The 15810-nt window shown below is 40.3% G+C and overlaps 1 protein-coding gene across 1 annotated transcript in view; it reads left to right on the forward strand.

Annotated features, from left to right (window-relative positions):
* Positions 1–880: 880 nt before the first annotated feature.
* xkr6b (XK related 6b) overlaps positions 881–15810 on the forward strand; it is a 58428-nt gene continuing 43498 nt past the window's right edge. Inside the window, exon 1 of the mRNA XM_087812590.1 lies at positions 881–1695. Within this exon, the coding sequence (XP_087668716.1) occupies positions 1142–1695 (554 nt within the window). The 5' untranslated portion in view covers positions 881–1141. The remainder of the gene's footprint in view (positions 1696–15810) is intronic.

Consider the following 15810-nt stretch of genomic DNA (forward strand, 5'->3'; position numbering starts at 1 on the left):
ATGGACTTAATTAATCCCTCTGGAGATCTCCTTCTATTCATTCTTATTCAGATATTTCAACAATCTCCTTCAAAAAGGGACTTGAACTTGAACAGCCATGGTCTCGAAGTCAGTCTAGTACTATGATGGTTCTTTCTCACTTTCCCCCATTTTCGCATAAAGAAAAAAACGAAATCTTCTCTCCTTCATTTCGAAACATGACAACAATCACACACAGGAAAATAAATATATTTGATCATATTTTCCAAATCTTATTAGTATTAATACTTTCAATACCTCCAAGGTGTTTCGAAGTTACATTTAAACTGTATTCTGATTTGGTTCTTATACATGCTAATAGGACTGTATGGATATGTGGAAGTCAGTTTAGTCTTGTAAAGCAACCTTTTTTTTTTGCAATGCTCAAACCAAACAAGTATATAATATACATCTCATCATAGAGCTGACTCAACAGAAGCCCGGACTGGTTTGTGTTTAACAAATGGTCCCATATAGAGTTTGAATATGAAGATAAAATAGTCAAGAGTCACATACTGATACCTTTGAAATCACAATCAAAACAACATAGGCCTGGCCTGGTGCTGTAAAGAATGGCAACATTTTAATTGTCATTAAATGATGATTTGACAACATTTGTAAACACATATTGCACAAGTATTATTGAAGTAAAATCCTTGCTCACACAATCATGCAGAGAGAAAGAGAGGGAGATAAATGAGGTTCAAAAGAAACACTAGATGGCAACCACGTTGAGGGGAGGAGAAATTAATGTATGCGCGTGTGTGTGCGCGAGAGAGGGGGAGGTGGCCTGGGACAGGACTGTCTGCTCAGAGTCGAGAGGAGCAGCAGCGGCGGGACTCCCATGAAGATGACGCGCAGGTGAACGCTCCTGCCGGACTTCCCCTGGATCCAGAATCTTTCCAATTCGTGGACCAGACTCCTGTTTTCACGCGTGACCGCAGCTGGAGATGCGGTGCGCTCGCGGTGCCAGAGGCGCGCGGTCCGGGCTCAGGGGCCGCGGCGGCGCGCCGACCCCCCGCTGCTAGATGGCTCCCACATCTGGATCTGGAAACAGGTGTCAGGGAAGTGTCGTCACCGAGCCCGGAAGCCGGAGGAGGAGGTGGGAACATCAGAGGGGAAGATGGCAGCCAAATCTGATGGTCGCGGGGTCGTCACCGGTTTCGCCCAGTTACACAACCTGGACGAGGTGGTGGGCGCCGGGGAGGACGACCCCAGGAGCGGCAGCTCCTTCCACATCTGCCACTGCTGCAACACCTCGTCGTGCTACTGGGGCTGCCGGAGTGCCTGCCTGCATTACCTCCGGGGGAAGGGGCGAGGGGTGGCCAAGCCCCCGCAGGAGCAGCGCCTCTGGCTGGACTGCCTGTGGATCGTGCTGGCGCTGGGGGTCTTCTTCTGGGACGTGGGCACGGACCTGCTGCTGGCCGTCGACTATTACCACGAGCAGCGATTCCTGTGGTCAGGTCTGACCCTGTTCTTCGTGCTGGTGCCCTCGGTGCTGGTCCAGATCCTCAGCTTCAGGTGGTTCGTGCAGGATTACACGGGTGGGGGTCTGGGCTCCGTGGAGGGGCTCAGCAGAAGGAGGACCGCCAGCCTGCAGCGGGAACAATGTTGCCGGACGTCCGTCTGGGTCTGGCAAGTCGGGGTCCACATCTTCCAGATGGGACAAGTGTGGAGGTAAGTTTTTTTTTTCCAGAAGCATTTGAACGCACCACAGCCTGACACGCACCACAGCCTGACCTGGTCTCAACACCTGTGTACTTTTGATGCATTCGATCACTGCTTTTCATCACAGTGCGTCATTGCGCGCGTGCGTGGAGGTATTTGTTCAGAGGGGGGGGAAGCAGGCGTGCGTGTCTGGGAAGTGTGCGTCGCGTCTGCGTCTCACACTCTCTCCTCATCTCACCCTCCTTCCATCACTCTTAACTCCGCATCCAGGGGCCAGCATCTGTTTTTCACAGCCCGCCAAACGACCCCCACCCCCCTCCACAGACATGATGTCATCCACTCTCCTGCGACGCGGCACCCCCTGTACCCCCCCCCCCCCCACAATCTGCGTCCACGCAGGCGCGTGTGCGTGGACTTGGTGTTGTGTCTGTGCGTAATGGTGCTGCTGTAGTAACACAGGAGTGTTTTGTTCTCGGGTTTTTTTTTTTGGTGCAGACAGACGCAGTGGGCGGAAGAGAGCGGACACTGAGTCAAGATTTGAAGGGGACTGCAATACACACACACGCACGCACACACACGCACACTCAAACGTGCGTATTGGAATAATAGCATGCGTGGTTCTCAGCAGTGATTCTGTTCTCCATCCATGGCGACTGACATATTGATGAGCTGCAGTTGCAACTGTGTTTACTCTGCTGTGGTTCAATGGATCGATTGCTCATGTCTGTGCTGGGAAAAACAAAAAGAGAGAGAGCTGGTGGAACCTGGAGTCACATGACTTGGACTCAGCATACAAATGTGATGACTGCACAGTTTATTGTCAATTCGTCATAATCCCAGCACAGGCAGCAGCTTGAAAGGCGATAGGTGTGTATCCGCATAACAGCTGTTCATAAAAATCACTTCATGAATATTTCAACAAAAAACATTAAAGTGATAGTTCACCCAAAATTCAAGCTTCACTCATTTTCTACTCACCCTCATGTTTATTAAGGGTTAGGATTATTTTCAGAGTAATATGTTCCTTTCTAGAGTTATAGACACAAATGTTTGTTTATTTTAATGTAGTGACTGGAGCTTGTCTTCATTCTCATCTTGCACTGAAGCAGATCATTGGATGATAAGACTAAAAGTGTCCATTTCAATGTGGAGATCAAACTGTGACATTACTGTCCAAAGTGTACATCATTGGCCATATCAAGGACTCCAACTCTGGTGTAGATAAATGTTTCTAACAGCTAACCAAGAGCCTGTTAATAATCATTTCCATTTTTCTTTTACTATTTTAATTCTACAGCTGATTTTGGTTTGTTTTCGGACACAATTCTCAATTCGTTATTTTTATTTATTTTATTCGTTCCTGCCTTTTACACCAAACTATGTTTTGTTTACCCACAAAGTTCCCTCTTTTCCCTATAATTAACTTTTTGTGACAATGTATCATCAACATAGACAAATTAAATTAAATTAAATTAAAACAATCAATCAAACTAAAAAGATACTTATTACTTCATGTAATAATGTACATATTTTGAGAAGGTTAAAATAAAATTCATTTACGGATTGATTCTTATCTACAACTCATTTACAGCATTTGTTTTGATATTTTTTTTATTATTTTGTTGACTAAATTGAGGCTTTTTCTTCGTTCATTTCTTCTGCCTGAACACTCCCAGTACTCAATGTGAACCTTAGTAAATAAAATAACCCGGCCCTGAGCTGGACACTAGAAACTGAGCCTTCTGTACACGGTTATATAAGACAGAGATAAAGTAGATTGCAAATAAGAAATCAACTGATATTTAAACACCACAGAAAGTGAAGTTGTTTCAATTATCATTAAAATATAAATCTTTGTTAGGATCGCAAACAAGATCACATGCTGTGTTTGACAAAAGCAAAGCCTAAGTCACGACACCTGCAGTTACAATGTTCTGACACTAAGGGGAGCCAGAAAGAATATTTTAAATAGTTTCTCAGAATTCTGAATGCATGTAAGACCATTAGAACCACAACTATTAGATGTAAAACATCATAACTATAAAGCTAAATTAAATAAATAAACTAGTTTCTTCTTTTTGCAGAGAGGTCTTTTGAACTCAAAAATGCATCCTGTGATCCATATTGTGAGATATAATAAAGTCACATTTTCTCTTCTTCTCTCAAGCATGGTCATGATCTATTGGTCAAGTGCTGGTGCATAAATATTTCCATCTTAGAAAGTTAAAAGGATTTAGAGTGAAAGAAGTTGATCATGAGCTCTTGAGTAACATTTTGATGTTTCTACTATCTTCGATAAACGTCGAACTGCAACCGAACAGCACGGGTGAGGAAGAAAGAGAAGATAAAAGACAGACTTCTTTAGATGAGTGTGAATAGTAGCACACAACTTGAACTCTCAGCAGGAATATTGTAAATACTGTCGAGCCGTAGCTAATTTAATGTGACCTCAAGTGTCGTGGGATTAATATGAGCGACGAACAAATGAAGCGGGAAGACTGTGTTTTGTTTTTTACGTACATGTGATGTCAGATACGCACTGCTGTCTTGCTTCTGCTAATTCCTGACAGAACAGAGAGAATTCTTGTCATCTCTGTAATCTCCTCACCGTCTCCCCCGCCGACTCCCCACCGCTTCTCCATGTCATCCACGTGAATCATTGATGCTGCTGTCTTCTTCATCGTAGACAGTCTGCTTACACACACACACACACACACACACACACACACACACACACACACACACACACACACACACACACACACACACACACACACACACACACACACACACACACACACACACACACACACACACACACACACACACGCTGGTGATACGACGGACAGCTTAATCAGTGTAAAGTGAAATTAGCAGCTGACTGATGACAAAGTGCATCCATCTTTGCTCCTCTCATTAGATTCTAAGTCCATTTTGGGATTCATTCAGTGCACGGAAAAGCTGTCTTAACATATGTCATCCTCACACACGGCAGGATTTCTCAGGCGGCTGCAGAAGATTTATATTTTAAAAGAAATCCTGGGTATAAGAAGAATTCAGGAGAAGGATGCAGCCAACCATGTTGTCTTGGGAGGAAGACACTTCCAAACCTAAGCAGATTGTAGAAAGCCGCACATTTCTTTATGTCATTCGAATACCAGAATGTTTTTAAAAAAAACATGTCGTAAAAGAGAAATGCATCATGAAGAAAAATAATCTCAAAATAAAGAAAGGAAAGGAAAGACTTCTTGCTGGATCATCAATGTATCATTAACCAAGATTCAAGTGTTCTTGTTTTACATCAGAAGCTTCATTTGAATTCAGATCAGAGATGTGTATCGTGAACGTGCTGATGAATTAATTCCAAGTAAATGACTCAAGTTAACAATAACTGTAAGATATGATCAGATGGATCACAGCATTATTAACACCTCACATCTGATGCTGGGATTATACTTTAATCCAGAACAAGCCTGTTTCAACAGAACACAGATAACCAGCATCTGTTTTATGGGCCGCGAGATTTGGTACAGACAAAGATGACTAAATTCTTTATTTGGTTGAATTTGTAGCTTTTTTTTTCATGTAAACCAAACAGTGAGCTAGGATGTGTGTGCAACCTTGAACGTGGCCCACTCAATTTTTCAATTGTAGTTGTTTTGTATATGAAAATGTGTCCTTTTGATTGTGTACTGATTTAAAAAGGTATATTTAAATAGAATGTGTAACCTGGATGAAAGCAGTGAATGGTTGTCCTATTTTGTATGCCCTGCGACTGGTGTCCTGTCCAGGATGTCCCCCCCTTGCTCCAAGAAACTAGGATAGGCTTCAGCCCCCCCCAGGGACCCCCATAATTGAAAAGGTGCATTAAATGAAAATAAATAAAAATGAATGGATGGATGGATTGATTAAAGCAGCCATTTTTTTTGTGTGGACTCTACTTTAAAGATGGAAGGACCTCTGCCATTTGTAAGAGACTCAACTTCAAATAATGAGAAACCGGGTAAAAAGAACCCAAGACACATTTGAAGGGAAAGTTCTTCTGCTTGGTCTCACTAAAGCCCCTACAAGACTACCTTGTGGTAGAACATAGATACAACTATTTACATTACAAGTAACATCAACTTTATCTCAATAACATTAAAGATATGAATTTTTAATTTACAAGATGTTTCTTGAGTATCTTTGTGTATTGAAACGTGATGATTTTACAAATACATATCAGTTGCATTATCTGAAGCAGGGGAGTCCAAACTATGGTCAGCAGCAGATCATCATCAATTTTTAATTGTCCTGTATCAATATCTAATAATATAATTGACTATGGCCCATTTGGAATATGTGTTTCTATAGTGCCAGTGAAGTGGTGTATACAACTTTTAACCAACATTTTCTTTATTTGTTTTATTTGCAATTATTTTTAATCATTTGTCAAATAATTGATCAAATGCTAAGGCCCCACCTCTTGGGTTCTTGGCGAATGCGGTAGCGACCGAAAATGACAAGGTTCTGTTGTACACCTACACAGAAATCATGTGACATCGTTTGCATCTAAACCAACCAATAGTCCTAACCTGCCAGCTGTCCTTCTGACTAAAGTGGAGCGTCACTGCTCCCAATGAGCACAACATTACAGGTGAGATCAAAATATACTCGGTTTTCAGTGTTTTAACTATAATTTTTACTTTTTACTCAATACATTCAATCTTTATTGCAACATCACATTCTAGCAAGTTTAGAAGGTGTCATATCATCAAATGTATTCAAGACACAATAGTTGTTATGATAGGTCTATCAGCAACATAATTATCAAGGAGTGTTGACTCCTGCTGGGTCTGTTCTCCTCACCAGTCTCTTTACGATCCGTGAATAGCTGTAAAAATGGATTTCCTCAAGCACATGAATAGCATTCTTCAGGGGAACTCTTATTTCGAGTGTTAATAAGGTGTGCATCAGAGTTCGCTGTGTGTTATTTACAGGCGGTGCATTAAATTGCCGCTCAAATCCGCTTCAGTCATTTTCTCATTAGCTCTGATAACAGGGAACAGACTTTGAAGGCAAGAAACCCCCAATTATGTGACAGAGCAGCGTTTCCGAATGCAAAAGAAAAGCCAGCTTGCTTTGGGAACGCCTGGCAGCAGGGGGTGAAAACGGCAAAGGAGATAAATGACACAGAAACATGTGGCTCAGTGAGTCAAGACGGGAAGAAAGAGCAGGGAAGGAGAGGAGGGGGGGTCTGAGGGAAGGGGAAATATTAATTTACCATTTTAGTTCAGTGTCATCAAGAAGGGAGTTCAAGTCGGGTGACTGAATCCAGAAAGAGAAGCCGGAGCGTGTTCGGTTCAAACAGTGGAACAGAGCGAGTCATGAAAAAAGCCTAATAAATGAGCAGTTAACGTGACGGCGGCCTGCTGTGACTACAGAGAGCTTTTAAGATAACACAAGTGTGAATAGAACACAGAGGGAGAGACGATTAAACTTGATGTGACTGTCCGACACAGTGGAGCGCGTTCGCTTGTGTTACGCTCGCATTTTCCTGACAGCGGTCGAGAGTGTCGGAGATTGAGGGTGAAAGCCACTTTTGTCGCTTTCCTGAAGAGCTGTTGAAAAATGCTGGAATCAAGCTGGATTATTCCTTTGTTAAATAATGTGTCCATGAGCAAACCTTGCTTGTCCACTTGCTTATATATGATGACATTGGAATGTTGTCTTACAGGTTTACATACAAGGTGGGGTTGGTGTCCAATAGGTTCTCCAAGGTGCCAGAAATGATAACTATCTTTGCATGGATACACCAACACCAAGAAGACTGAAACTAAAACACAGAAGTAGTCTCCACTAGAAGACCATGGATGGATGGATGGATGGATGGATGGATGGATGGATGGATGGATGGATGGATGGATGGATGGATGGATGGATGGATGGATGATGGATGGATGGATGGATGGATGGATGGATGGATGGATGGATGGATGGATGGATGGATGGATGGATGGATGGATGGATGGATGGATGGATGGATGGATGGATAAATGGATGGTTTGATGGATGGATGGATGGTTTGATGCATGGATGGATGGATGGTTTGATGGATGGATGGTTTGATGGATGGATGGATGGATGGAGGGATGGTTTGATAGATGATGGATGGCTGGATGGATGGATGGATAAATGGATGGATTAATGGATGGTTCGATGATGGATGGAAGGATGGATGGAAGGATGGGTGGTTTGATGGATGGATAAATGGATGGATGGATGGATGGATGGATGGGTGGATGGATGGATGGATGGATGGATGGATGGATGGATGGTTTGATGGATGGATAAATGGATGGATGGAGGGATGGTTCGATAGATGTTGGATGGATGTATGGAGGATGGATGGATGGATGGATGGATGGATGGATGGATGGATGGATGGATGGATGGATGGATGGATGGATGGATGGATGGATGGATGGATGGATGGATGGATGGATGGATGGATGGATGGATGGATGGATGGATGGATGGATGGATGGATGGATGGATGGATGGATGGATGGATGGATGGATGGATGGATGGATGGATGGATGGATGGACGGACGGATGGACGGATGGACGGACTCTAGAGATCTGCTTCGGGAAATCGGGTTTCCAGTACACAGCAGACGATAGTTTAATTAAAACCAACAAAGTGCAATTAACAGAACAAAGTGCAAATAATATATATATAATTATATCCACTTAGATCAAATATAAAGAGTATATAAAGAATAAAGTTACTTCACATTGAAACAAATGCAACAGAGTAGCCGATCTCTTTACAGCAGTTAGCTGCTCAATGGGGACAAAAAGAAGCCACTTGGTAGTAATGTGAATGTGCAGGGAGCTAATGACCTGCGAAAATATTCAGTGACCAATTTTTGGAGCATCACTAATCCTTGGACCCATTCAGTACAAGGCAGGAGTGAAGACTGGATCATCAAACTATTAAACTAGATCATTGATACAAGGAACCAACATTATTTTTCTCCTCAAACCGCAGTCATACTCAAAGTAACAGCTGCTCCTCCACAAGGAGAGAAACCAGTTGAGGATAGAGTCTCTGAAAATGCATTTGTATCCTTGTGTCGACCAATGCTTTGGACCTGGTTGGCATTTTTAGAAGAGTCTGAATCACAACACAGATACAGGTAAACATTAAGTAGATCTATATTACGTGATGATGACGAAGAATGCCGCTGCCATATTTTTAATGCCAGTGCCAACCCATTGTAATGTTTACTTGTCTGTAAACCTTACAGCCAATCACCAGGAGCATTCTCAAGTCTTGATCATGTGATCAACCTCTTGGTATCCAAACTTGGCACCAAAAGACAAAGCATGTCTTGATAGTTACTACTGCGCTACCGAAGCATTTCAGTCGGTGCATTCAAAGAATCAATACACAGTGGATAACTGATGGAATTTGAGGGACGGCATACATTTCAGCCACAATCTTTTGAGCAGTTCACCTCTTTCTCGCTCACCGGACAAGAGTTTCTCTACCACTCTAGTCAAAGGAGATCCTATTCGAGGTGTTCCATGCAGTAAGTGGCTTCTCCTCACGAAAGGTTGGCGGGGAAGAAGCGCTGAACTGAGTACATGTGTAATGTCACGCAGAAGGTTCCTGAGATACGGTCATATACTAAACTGAAATATCTGCCACACGATATAAGACAGAAGTGTTTTAATACCTGTGCGTTCGGATGTTAAGACCAGCTGTCATGATAATATGTACATGTTGCAGGTTTGGCAAAGATGAGTCTAGTGCTCGCATGTTTGGACGTAAACAAGTTCTGCTAGCATAGTACACAGAGAGATGCATATTAAAACACACGCTGAATGCTAATAGTGGGGGCAGCTGGAGCAGTGCATGCACATTTACATTCTGAGCACCTACACTCTGTGTGTGTGTATTTGCATTTGCGCGTACCTGAGGGCAGCAAAGAGTAGGTCTGCTTGATTTACATCCTGACACGCAGCCTCACACCGCTCAAACCTCAGCAGAATGATAGTCTTAGACGTGGAGTGCCTTCAGGCGGAGCAAATCAGACAGAGTTGGTGAAGCAAATGGACAATTATTTCTTTCCTTGTGAACTTTTTCATCTCCCAAAAAGGGAGGTTTAATTTTGTAATGCTGCAAATGATTACATGCTCCTGTCTTTATATCAGGAAGTGCTCCCAAGAAATGGACTGTGAATAATGTGTTTTTGGTGTTCAAGGATGACAGTTCTTGGTTTTTTGTTTGTTTGTGCAGCTGATGGTGCAGTTTGGTTTCATTTGTTAGTGCTAATTGCTGATTTACTTATCTTATTGAGTGACCCGGTTCAAATGGTGGGTTTACACGTAACAATCTGGATTTGTGTGTTTGGCTTCATCACCCAACCTGTACTGAATTAGGCTGATTTATTTTCCAAACAGTTTTTCCACTTGTCAGTGTTTTTCTAAACAGCTTTGCCTCATTAGTGTTAGGATTTTGTCTTCAAACAAAGACACCAGACAAGATCAGCATGCTTAGGGACAGACACCAAATGAAGGTTACAACTTCTTACAAGATCTTTGCCCTTTAAAATACGTTGGCAAAGATACAAACATCCAAACTCAAATGTGGGGCTAGCAAAGAATTACAATATTTTAATTGTCCATTAAATGAAAGAGATAACAAAAAGCGATACAAAAAAGGATGATACTCTGGATGATAAAATAGAAATATAGAGGACAGACTTAAAAAAGATGTCGATGTTACGTCTCGCACATCTCTAGATATCTGGCTCACGGTTCCTTGGAGACCGATCTTGCGAGTGTGCGTTCATTTTAATTTTGTATATCTGTGGTGGTCAATATTCATCAATCTGAAAGTATCGAACGACCTGTCACGTAGCAGGGGACCAATGCTGATTCTGATTCAATCCTATGTCCATTGAAGGGTTGTTTTTTCCGGAAAAAAACAGGACAAACAATTTCTACTGCTTACTGGGATGTCTTACTTATCTTACATCAGTTTAAAAAGGAGCTAAAGTGATGTCCCCCCACTGAAGAAAAAGGTAGAGAAGAAGAATAAAAGGATCAACATCCAACAAGTGAATCAATGTTGCAAATGTTAACTGAGACACTGGAGATAATTGGACTAGAGAATATAGTATGATCGGATTAGTTGTGCAGCACTACACAAATAAAGAGTGAAAATATGTTCAGAAGAACTTGTCCTCTTGTTTCTGAAGACGTCGAGTTAAAGACTTGGACGAGCTCTGAGACATCTATACACCTTTAAACAATAAACATCAATAATTACTTACACATGTGCTTATTCAGTCATATTCAAGTATCATTATTATAAGTATAAAGTTCATTCAAATATGAGAATGATACAAATTTGACAATATATCGACCAAAATTAATGAAAAAAAAAAGAAAAATTAAAAGATCCATATCCCTTTCATTCCATGATACTTCTTTCCCGGTGAAATAATGCTTATTAAAAAGTCAATAAATATCACTGACGAACAAGAACCTGTCCAGGATATCAATATCAATGCCAAAAATTCAGCCGAATATTATTCTCTTTTTGTGTATCAATCACTTCCATTCTACCTCAGTCTATTATTTTCACGCTCAAAACCAAATTTTTGTTTGTGCATCCAGAAATGCTTCGTCATGTTGATGTTTTCTTTTTTATGTACGTCTGCGGAATCTTCCTCCCGGAGAAAATCATTACCTGGCTCCGAGGAGAACTCTCTGCCAGTTCTTCCTCACACATAGTCGCAGGACTAATAGTTACAATTCATCCTCCGTCCGACGAATAAGTCCAAGCTTGGCTCCCAAATGTACCATTTAGGATCATCGCATATTCTCTGTGTACGTCTATTATTGTTCCTCGCTGGCTGATGGTCGCTCATTACCATCTGTGCTCTCTAACAGATGCTTTCATTTTACTCCACTGATTCTCTCGCTGAACACCAAAGATGTATCTTTGCAGCTCCGTCCCTGGTCTCTAGTTTAAATAATCATGGCACCTCGCTGCCTGCATTCTTTATGTCTCATGCTGCCTTCACATAAAGCTGCACTTGACCTCCATTTCTGTCAAGGAAACTAGAGCAACTAGGACACACCGCTGCTGAACCACCCATCGTCTGCTCCCCACAGAGCCCGTTTTCACATTACCAAGCTCACTCTAGGCTCTCTGTCTCAGAAAATATGTCTCATATCTGGAGGACACCAACACTGTGAAGTCATCAGTCAACCAAAGGTGACAGCGTCACTACAGAAGGAGACTTTGCATGACCTTCAACTTGAATTGATCTGGTGCAACAAACCGTTTTAAAAGCTAAAATGAATGTAATTCAATGTAAACCTCTTGATGTTCCGTGAGACCCTTTTGTGTTTTTGCTGTAAAAATATGTTTTCCTCCACCAATGTAAAAATTAACATAAAAATGTGGCCTATAGTCTCTTATTGACAATAATAAGTCAAGACATTTGATGACATTTATAGTTGAACAAAGGACGGCAACCCAATACATGTACCCTGATACAGCCATTAATGCAGCACCAAGTAAGATTGAACATATTTGTTGCTGGCTTCACCCAGTGTTATAACCTGTAATTGCAATTTAGCAAATTTGCACTTGTTTGCAAAGCAGCTTTTTTTTGGGTCGTTTTCCCTTTTTAACCATTAGAAAACTCCCAAAAGCCCTCTCAACACTTGAGACTTTTCTATAGTTTGTGTTCAAGTATTGTCCTTGTGATGCAAGGTGGTCTCATGGGTGATTTATTTACTTCATATTACAGATAAGTCTTCTCAAAACAAACTACACAAAAAGGTATTGTCGTAGACAAGCGTCTCCCCTTGTTTGTGGCAACAGAATAAAAACTTAAAAAAATGTGACCTGAGAAATAACAAAGATGACATTTGTTGCCGCTTCAGTTTGAAATCTCTCTACAAAGGTTGAAAGGGGCACCTATTCTCCTTGATCTGCAGAGTAATTTGGGCTTTCTTTGAAGGGAAAAATGGCTGTGATTTCCTTTTCCATTTTGTTTTCAAAGACAGACGAGCAACCGTGGAAGAGCTGTTGCGGTGCCAGAGAGGCAGGGTGTCGACCCTTGAGCTAGAGATTTCTTTGTAGCATATTTGGAGACATTATCTTAATACTGCAGCACAGAAGGATAATAATGAGGACATCCCTGAATGTTTTGGCTGAAGAATACTTTGAATTATTCATTGTTCATTACCTGTTAGTTACTATCGGGTGCATTGTTTCCGACTTTAAGAGTCGCTGGATGTCGGTGAATGTGAGAAAAGTCGTCTCTGTGTTCATTCGATGCATCTTAATGATTTCACAGCTTCACAGAGAAGATACAGAAACCACTCATTTGACTATCACTAATTCTGGTTTCTTTCTAGGATGACATTTTATTGGTGTAAAGCAGTTTTTTTTTTGTTTTTGTATAGTCTTTGCTGATGTTATTTTACTTATTTTTCTGTTTACTATCAAAAAAGTCTGAAATCTTTTTAATTATTTGAGATACGACTTTTTTGGTCTATCTTATAATAGTAAACTATATTATATATATTTAATTTTTATTTAAGTGAATTAAAATTGTATTTTAATATTTTTTTTAGCAATACAATTGTCCTGAAACTTCAACTGGATATCAGAAAGACTGAAAACAGAGAGATGTATTCAACAATCAAATTGAACAAGTACAATATAAAACACAACAACAACAAGAACATCAACAATAACAACAACAGACAGATAACTAAAGGCTTCACCTGAACCTGAGGAAAAAAAAAAAAGCAAGAAAAAAGTTAATAAATTCAAATCAGAATTACAGAATAAAAACACAAGTGTGCATTAGTCCAGTGTTAGCAGGATATATGTTGATCTGACACATCGGACTCAAACCAATAATCTTCTGTAGCCAGCAGGTCCCTGGTGTTATCTTTAACTGTAAACAGAGACACAGAAGCCAGTTAATGTACACAAAACAGAGAACATAAGAGCAATTATATTAAAAAAACCAAATCACAATTAAAATATCTCTTGGAAAGTAAACCTTTATGTCGCTTTGATCTCGAGGAATCTCGTAGAAACCAGTTAATGCCTTAGTAGTAAGTGATTTCTCAGAATGTATCCAAAAAACAACTATCCCGTCTTGGACTTCATCTCCGTGCCTGCAGGCGAATCACAGCGCCAGGTCTCCAATGTTGCTGTCAGTGTAAGAGGATTAGTAATGCAGACAAATACAGAAGATAATTATTCTTTAACAATTTTTTTTCAGAAAAAATAAAGCCATGTGGAACTTCCAGCCTCCGTGTCTGATGGGATTATTCCACGACGACGAAAGAAAATAGGATGACTTTCATTGCTCCATGTAGAGACATCCTTGAAAGTACAAAGAATATTAGTTTGTAGTCATTGAGGATCATTTGTTAAGTTTGTACTCATTTTTAGAGTAAAACTCTGGTTGGTGCTTTTTAGAGTGTACTCAGAAGGTTACAATGGTGATGCTGAATTGTTGCACAAGAGACATTTTTCATCCAAAGATTTATGTTTTAATACTTCAAATGTCACTTTTTCTCATTTCTATGCATTCATGTCAGGTTAACAACCGACTTCCATACATATCCTCCTTGGCAGAGGTAATAATGAAATACAAATTTGTTGTTTCTGAATTTGAACTCAATGAAATTGTGACAACAATTCAGGTGCCAAATGAAATGAATTCAAAGGCAAATGGTGCCTCTTGATCAACTAATAGATCCAGGTGAATTACGTCATGTAATCTAACACAAATCTTAATCCAATCATTTTCTTGCCTTTCTTGTATTTCAAGTCTACTTTAGAACAACTCTTCCATGTTTATAACTTTTTAGTCATTGATGGAGAACAGGGAAAAGCTTCTGCAATCTCCTCCTTCATATCCTTTATTTCTGAACTTTGTTTACACATTACTTACTTACTTACATTTGTTCTTTATATTATTGATTTTTATCGTATCATTTGCTCCACTGTTTGGCTCATCAACTTTTATCAGAGACGCCCCTCATTTTCTCAGAATCTTAGTCCTGCGGAAGAAGCAACGTTCCGTTACTGCAGTCAGCCTTTTATTCTCTCGGAAATGTTTCCTACTGCAATAAGAGTTAGCAATTGTTTAAATTTAAACTACTACTTTCCTATTTCCATTGCGTGTATTGATTCCAGTTCTTTAAGATTTTCCCTTGATGATTCTTTATGGATTGTATCAAATCATTTCAGTCTGAATAATACAAAAAAAACCTTGCTATTTTCTTTGAAAAATTCAACAATTATCTTTGCAGAACTGTTAAAAAAAAGGTATCAAATAATCTGTAGTTGTAGTAGTTTAAGTTCATGTGGTTTTGTCTAAAGTTAAATGTTTGTTTGGACTAGTACAAATATTATCAATACACACAAGTTTTATTATAATTATAATTAGAAAAACATAACAATAACACACAACACAAATCACATTTGATTGGTCAATATAAATGTCTTATTGATTCCAACTGCATTTTAGTGACAACATCATTGTAAATGTCTTATCAATTTTGAATGGGATCCATTTCTCTTAGCCCTTCAAAGTAACAGTTGAATGTTTTTCACTCTAAACTAATTATTTCGACAACACAGCTGAGATTTGTTGTGTTTATGCAAACATTCTCCGAGGAAGATGGACAGAAGAAACCTAGAAAAAAGAGCAGCGTCCAATCTGGGAAACATTTATGCGTCTAAATAGAAATGAGCTCTGACAGCCACTGTGGTAAATCTAATAACAAACCAATAAAAATAATAACAGATCATTTTTATTCTTAATTGTCACTTGTGCCAGTTGACCTCGCATCCTTGAGGGATTACCGGATGGTTTCCTGCTTTTACTCTTCCATCTGGAAAGATCTCTTGCTCCCCTCCTCCACGTCGGGAATAAAAAGACAAGGGAATGCAAGGAAACATGAAGCTCTGTCACGCACCGTGGGCTGACAGCACGCATCACATCACGGCTTGTACAAGTGTTTGTACCAGGAGGATTTCATGCTTCCAGCTTTTAAGGTATCGTCGGATCAGGTCTTTAACC

The sequence above is a fragment of the Callionymus lyra genome, chromosome 17, assembly GCF_982586985.1.
Source record: "Callionymus lyra chromosome 17, fCalLyr1.hap1.1, whole genome shotgun sequence".
NCBI classification, from domain to species: Eukaryota; Metazoa; Chordata; class Actinopteri; order Syngnathiformes; family Callionymidae; genus Callionymus; species Callionymus lyra.